We start from the raw sequence: 6,722 nt of genomic DNA, 5'->3' as shown, positions 1-6,722 counted from the left end.
AAACTAGATATTATTAGATACCAGTTGAGCCCGAATCTTACGTCCGGAAAATATAAATGTCTGTTAAGAATTCAGAAAACTGCGGGTACATTTCATTGGCCAGTGTTTGCGAAGATGTTTAATCTTTGTATTAGTTCTTTGAGCTCTTATATTGCATAATATAGCTCTAAGATGTTGTACATAAAATAGTCAGCCGGAAACTGAAATAGTTTTTATGGTCATATTGGATTTTATTTACCTGAATAAAAACTCCAATAAGTCTACTGTGGTGATTCTATAGGTGGGTAATATGGCTATTTTGGGTGCGTGGCTCTGAAACGTCTATTGTCTGCCGCAAACCGATTCATATGGTCGGTGTTAAGTCAGACAGAACCGTGTGGCAAATTTCTGACTTCGACAAAAACGCATTCAAAATTTGCTGCATTTTAAATCATCTTCTAACTTTGGCTGTTTGCAACCTTCATGTAGTCTGATTAGAGTAAAATGTTGCTTAGAAAATTCTTGATCGTTTGCTATCATTAATTCATTTTTTAAAATTTGGCGGCTTGGTCCGGTGTGATTTAACACCGACGATATGATATCACGACAAGCTATCGGGTTGAGCAGGCGAGTCGAGCAGTCGAATCAAGCAATCGAGTCAAACAGTTGAGCTGAGCAATCGAGTTGTACAGTCAAATCGAGCAGTCTAGTCGAGCAGTTAAATCAAACCGTTCAAGCAGTCCGGTCGAGCAGTTTCGTCGAGCAGTCGAATCGAGCAGTTGAATCGAGTGGTCGAGTCGAGCAGTCAAGTCGAGCAGTTAAATCGATCTGCCTAGTCTAGCAGTTTAATTGAGCAGTTAAGTTGAGTAGTCTAGTCGAGCAGTCGAATCGAGTGGTTTAGTCAAGCAGTCGGGTCAAGCGGTTAAGTCGAAAAGTTGAGTCGAGCAGTTCATTCGAGCAGTTGAGTCGAGTAGTCCATTCGAACAGTTTATTCAAGCCGTTGAGTCGAGCAGTTCAGTTGAGCAGCTGAGTCGAGCAGTCGAGTCGAGGAGTGAGTGGTCCAGTAAAGCATTCGAATAGAGTAGTCTAGTCGAGCAGTTGGGTCGAGCAGTCTAGTTGGGCAGTCTAGTCGAGCAGTTAAATTAAGCTGTTTAGTTAAGCAGTCCAGCCGAGCAGTTGAATCGAGCAGTCGAATTGAGCAGTTGAACTAAGCAGTCGAGCCGAGCAGCTTAATCGAGCAGTCCAGTCGAACAGTTGAATCGAGTAGTTTAGTCGAGCAGTTGAGTCGAGCACTCGAATCGAACAGTTTAGTCAAGCAGTCGGGTCAAGCGGTTCATTCGAGCAGTTAAGTCAAACAGTTGAGTCGAGCAGTTCAGACGAGTAGTCCAGTCGAGCAGTTAAATCGAGCTGTCGAATCAAACAGTTAAGTCAAGCAGTTAAGTCGAGCAGTCGGGTTAAGCAGTTGAGTCGTGCAGCCGATTCGAATAGTCCAATCGAGTAGTTGAGTCAAGCAGTTCATTCGAGCAGTCGAGTCTAGCAATTGAGTCGAGTAGTCCAGTCGAGCAGTGGAATCAAACAGTTGAATCGAGCAGTCTAGTCGAGCAGATGAATCATGCTGTCCAGTTAAGCAGTTCTTTTAAGCAGTCCAGTTAAGCAGTCCAGTCGAGCAGTAGAATCGAACAGTCCAGTCGAGCAGTTCAACCGTGCAGTTAAGTCGAGTAGTAAGTCAAGTAAATGTGTCAAGCAGTCGAATCGAGTAGTTAAGTCGAGTAGTCCACTCGAGCTGTTCAGTCAAGCAGTCAAGTCGATCTGTCCAATCAAGCAGTTGAGTCGAGCAGTCGAATCGAACAGTTCAGTCGAGCAGTTCAGTTAAGCAGTACAGTCGTGCAATCAAATCGAGCAGTCTAATCGACCAGTCCAGTCGAGCAGTCTAGTCAAGCAGTTGAGCAATCGAGCAGTCGACCAGAGAGGTGACTGAGAATTCAACCCATTGCTACGAAAACATGACGGTGTGGCAGATGAAGACATTTGATGGTATTAGTTGCGAAAAATCAGAAAACGACGTCAAACTCCAAAAACAAACAGTGTCGGGCAATGGGGTTTGTTTTTGGAGTTTGACGTCACGCTTCATCGTGATTGGTCGATTTACGATTCCACCCACACCATGATGAAATTTCTTCATTGCACTAACACCACTTAACCTACATTGCCACACCTGTATATATCACATTGGTCCTATCTGGGACCTGTTTTAAGTTACCGATAAGCCTTTTATGACGTCCTGTCAGAGACCTGGTTCTCGGTACAGATATAAACCTCTTATATAAATAGATTAGACTACCTAATAGGAGAGTGTGGCGCGGCGGTGGTGTAGAGGTATCATACTACGACCGGCAATCGAGACACGTGGGTTCGATTTCTATCTGTCATCGAACAACCGAATATATTTTTGGACTTTGTATCGAAATTTACAGATCATCCACATAATCATTTTTTGCATCACTTATACCCTTTCCAAAAAAGAGTTTATGTCATGACCATGTATAAAGTCATAGGTATACAATAAAATAGAAAAATACATGATTATTTATTTAAATTAGGAAAAAATTAGGGCACTGTACTTCAATTACTACATAGTACAAAATGCAAAATTTAAAAAAAAAAGCAAATTAATTTGTGGCAGGTCTATAAGTCTTATGCGAAGGTAAGGGTTTAATATTAAAATCTAAAAAATGAAAAAGTGACTAGATTTTGAATGCTAATGACCTCTTTGTTTTTAAACAGGTTTTTCCATCAACGAGCCAGAACTTTTTCTACGAATTGAAAGAAATAACGGAAACGATACAAACTTGCGAATTTGCAATGCATAAAGTCAAAGATTATCAAAATCAATAAATCGATTAATCAAAGGACCTATGTTTCTCACGCCCCTGGCGACAATTTTAAAATACCGGCTTAATGTGGCAATTTCGTTCAACTCCGTCCCGTGTCTCAGAAAAAAGTGACAGAGCTTCCCCATCCGCCATTCCGTCTAAAGTAATTTGATACCCTGAAAGTCCAACATATTCTACAAGCGTATGACTAACATTGAAGTCTGACATAATAAGAATAATATTCCGTGTATTTTTACACAGTAATATTTGAAATATGGGGATGCAGTGGCTAGTAATGGTTCTATGTTATGAATGTTTTATTTGTTTCAGTTAACGGATTGGAATTTGTAAAATTTAACTATAATACTCTTATTGCAAGCCACAATGGTAAAAAAATTGTAATTTTTTGGAATTTGGAATTTTTAATTAATTCAAAAGCAATAAAACATATATAGAAAATAACTACATGCTTTGCGTTTACTATTAACTGTTTTGGTTTGTAATACTGTAAATTTTTAATTTACTTTACTGAATTTGTTTCTCAAATTAACAAAGACATTTATTTAAAATATTTAAGCAGTAGAATTTATAGAATGTCAACCTATCAAATTGTAGCACATGATTCGATCAAATAATGCTCAAGCTTGGTATCTTTCTATACAATCTATGCAGAAATCCATATTAACAGTATTAAAGGGAGGAACTGGACTTACATTCGTAGTCTTACACAAAGCATGAGTTCATGTCCTTAGGCACAGTTCCTAGCTGTTGTTCGTTTTACCCAAATGCTTGTTTACCTCGAGCGTACAGGTGCGTAAATGCTATTACTATATTGTGCATTTGATCTAATAAGCAATTATCTAAGCTTCAGCTATTATTCAGTATCGAATTCTCGAGGAGCATAGATCAAGATGCCGCTGAAAAATAAAACTGCTGTAATCACTGGAGGCGCGAGCGGAATTGGATTTGCAACGGCCGAGGAGCTTCTGAAAAATGGCGTTTCGGTATGAGCAAATGAAATTGATCCTGTCGTAAAACTGTTAAACTTTTTGTAATTCTAAATGTGATTTTGAAAGTTTTTATAACCATATGCCAGCAAGTTGAATGTGATTTATCGGTGCGTGATTTATTCAACGACATTGAGTGTGCTCAAGGTTTTAATCTTAGGTGTTGCTTTACTCTTACATAAAGTCATAGATATATTCAACTTAAAAATTCATTTGAAATTTGAAACGCAATCTGTAAGTTGATTTTGTTTGCATTGAAGAGGTTTTAACAAAAGTTTTATATGTATCCCACTATTACTGTCTCCATTTAGGAAAATTTTGTTCGATCATATTTTACATTTCGCAGAAAATTCTCCTTATTGATTTAAACGACAGCTTAGCCCAAAAAGCACAGTTGCTTACATGCAATCGGGAAGCGGAAATATTCTACGCCCAGTGTGATGTGTCGAATAAATTACAGTTGGAAAAAACATTGCGTCAGGACGCTGTCCAATGGTTAGGATCGATTGACATTCTGGTGAATTCAGCTGGAGTACTGGAAGGTGATCCAACGCACTGTATCGGCGTTAACCTGGTATTTAGGTCCATACTACTAGTGTCACGTTCGTCACACACTTTTCGTTTTTGCAGATTGGATTGATAGAGTGCACATTTATAGCGGTAGACCTCATGTCGAAGGAGAATTCAGGTAACGGGGGAGCTATCGTAAATATTTCATCAACTGCTGGACTGGAAGCGTATCCTATTGCCTCTGTTTACACGGCCTCCAAGTTTGGAGTAACCGGATTTACCAGGAGCTTGGGGGTATGTGGCAGATATAAATATCTTGCATAGCTTTGGCGTTTTGTGTGAAACAATTATTATTTAGCAAAAGTTTCAATTACGTCTGTTTTTCAGACCGATTTGATGTACAACCAAACAGGTGTGAAAGTGGTTGCTGTCTGTCCCGGAGCTACCGATACTAGGATGATGAGAGAGTCAGGAAATCGTATGTGTACATTTCCTTGGATGATGCCAGTTGCTCGAGAACTATTGGAAAAGTTTAATTTACAACAGTAAAATTATTTTCTTTGCCATTTGTCTTAGTAGTTATCTAATTGGTTCTTTTTTCCAGACCAAGTGCGGTTGGAAGATGTGTTGTAAAGGCAATAACCGAAGGTGGGCCGGGATCAATCTGGATAGCGTCCGACGATAAAATAATCCCTGTACCACCCAAGGGTTATAAGGTTACATTTTAGATATGGAAATATTTCGTCAATGATTAACTACACGTTTAGCTTATCCAGGTACTTAAGTACAATCAATCTAAAATGTATTTTTTCACATTTTAAACAATTTTTGTTTTAACTTCTACATCAAAATCTATTAAAGTTAATTTTTGTGTTAATTATCAATGTAAAACTTGTTTGGATTGGCTGAAAGTTTTTGGTTTTTAATTATTGATTAAGAAGTATTGATAGCTAATTGCACCCTAAAACCAAACTGATTGCAGTAGGATCTGAATAGAATAGTGTCATTTAAAAAAGTGTGGTCCTCCAAATTGATTAGCAGATTCACGGCGGTTATCTGGCGCAGGTCACAGCAGTTTTATAAAATTGGTCAAAACAGCCGCTAACATATGATAAGAAGTAGGAGGTAATTTCACAACACAGTAACATTGTTGTTAACATCACAACACAATTTGAAGTGCATTTGAAGCTACATTGCAAACTCAATGAATAAACACAATACCTTAGGAAAAACAAACTCATGATTTTATTCTAAAACTGTTCAATGCACTGTTTGTCGGCAGTTTCACAGATGAAATATTCTATGGCACTACGACATTCTCTGTCATTCCATTGCCAAACACGATTCACGTAGGTATTGTGAATGATTTCAATACAGTGTTCCGTATCGTTGACATTGTTCGGTTCATTGTCAGCCCAATTGGTAAAAGTTACTAGGTGTCCGTTGGATACCCAGGTATAAACTCCTTCCTCCGCTAGATCACTGGCCCCGATCCAGAATCTGGTTGCGTTTGAAAATTTGTCAGTCTTCTCTACAAATCTGATCAGTTCGGTGTGTTCCACTAGGGATTTTACAGAAGCCAAATTCATTCCAAGCGTGACGCAAAATTCGTTTGCTTTGTGCCAATTTGCCTAAAATAGAAAATATTCCAACTCCGGAATAGTTGTGGATTTATTGATCGTATTTGTTAACCTTTAGATTTGGTATGAAATATCGTTTGGCACCTAGCGTAAATTGAACAAATATTAGGAGGGTAATGAATTTTTTCGTCATGTTGGAAATAAATCTCACGTTGTACTGAGGTGTAAGCTGCAGTGTGTATAATCGCTGCTTAAGATGATAAGGACAGAGATGCGAATCATCGAACAGGTTTTTTCTGTGTATGATTTTGTATTGTATTCGGAGAGTGTAAAGAAAAAACAGATATATGATTTTTTATATCAAAACACGGAATAAGGTTATCTATACCTATAAAAAAGGATTTCTGTCTGTCTGTCTGTCCGTATGTTCCTTATAGAATCGAAAACTACTGAACCGATCGGCGTGAAAATTTGCATATAGGGGTTTCTGAGGCCAGGGAATCTTATGATGGTTAGAGACCCCTCCCCCACTAAGAGGGGGGGGCTCCCATACAAATGAAATACAAATTTCCTCATAACTCCAGAACTAATCAAGCAAATGGAACCAAATTTAGCATGTGGGTGTTTTTGTAGTCAATTTTTTTTCTATGGTGAATTGAGACCCCCCCCCCTCTTTAGGAGGGGAATAATGACCTCTCTCCCTTTTCAGAGGGGGGGGCTTCCATACAAATGAAATACAAATTTCCTCATAACTCGAGAACTAATCAAGCAAA

The 6,722-nt window shown here is 38.6% G+C and overlaps 2 protein-coding genes across 2 annotated transcripts; one reads left to right on the top strand and one right to left on the bottom strand.

The window, feature by feature from the left end:
* The first annotated feature begins 3,763 nt into the window (after positions 1–3,763).
* LOC128736181 (alcohol dehydrogenase 1-like) lies at positions 3,764–5,097 on the top strand. The gene is made up of 5 exons (XM_053830663.1): positions 3,764–3,856; positions 4,206–4,433; positions 4,490–4,663; positions 4,757–4,914; positions 4,974–5,097. Exons 1-5 carry the CDS (start codon positions 3,764–3,766, stop codon positions 5,095–5,097), a joined length of 777 nt encoding a protein of 258 aa, XP_053686638.1.
* A 499-nt stretch (positions 5,098–5,596) lies between these two features.
* LOC128737720 (C-type lectin 37Da-like) lies at positions 5,597–6,149 on the bottom strand. The gene is made up of 2 exons (XM_053832416.1): positions 6,062–6,149; positions 5,597–6,000 (listed from the first exon to the last, which is right to left on the bottom strand). Exons 1-2 carry the CDS (start codon positions 6,140–6,142, stop codon positions 5,620–5,622), a joined length of 462 nt encoding a protein of 153 aa, XP_053688391.1. The 5' UTR covers positions 6,143–6,149; the 3' UTR covers positions 5,597–5,619.
* Positions 6,150–6,722: the final 573 nt, after the last annotated feature.

Source organism: Sabethes cyaneus, chromosome 2 (assembly GCF_943734655.1).
Source record: "Sabethes cyaneus chromosome 2, idSabCyanKW18_F2, whole genome shotgun sequence".
NCBI classification, from domain to species: domain Eukaryota; kingdom Metazoa; phylum Arthropoda; class Insecta; order Diptera; family Culicidae; genus Sabethes; species Sabethes cyaneus.
This window is presented reverse-complemented; position numbering and strand designations above follow the sequence as displayed.

Coding starts and splice junctions, on each gene's coding strand:
- LOC128736181 (XM_053830663.1), top strand. CDS start 3,764: ATGCCGCTGAAAAATAAAACTGCTGTAATCACTGGAGGCGCGAGCGGA. Junction 4,664..4,756: donor GATTTACCAGGAGCTTGGGG/GTATGTGGCAGA, acceptor TCTGTTTTTCAG/ACCGATTTGATGTACAACCA. Junction 4,915..4,973: donor GAAAAGTTTAATTTACAACA/GTAAAATTATTT, acceptor TCTTTTTTCCAG/ACCAAGTGCGGTTGGAAGAT.
- LOC128737720 (XM_053832416.1), bottom strand. CDS start 6,142: ATGACGAAAAAATTCATTACCCTCCTAATATTTGTTCAATTTACGCTA. Junction 6,001..6,061: donor ATTTCATACCAAATCTAAAG/GTTAACAAATAC, acceptor TTTCTATTTTAG/GCAAATTGGCACAAAGCAAA.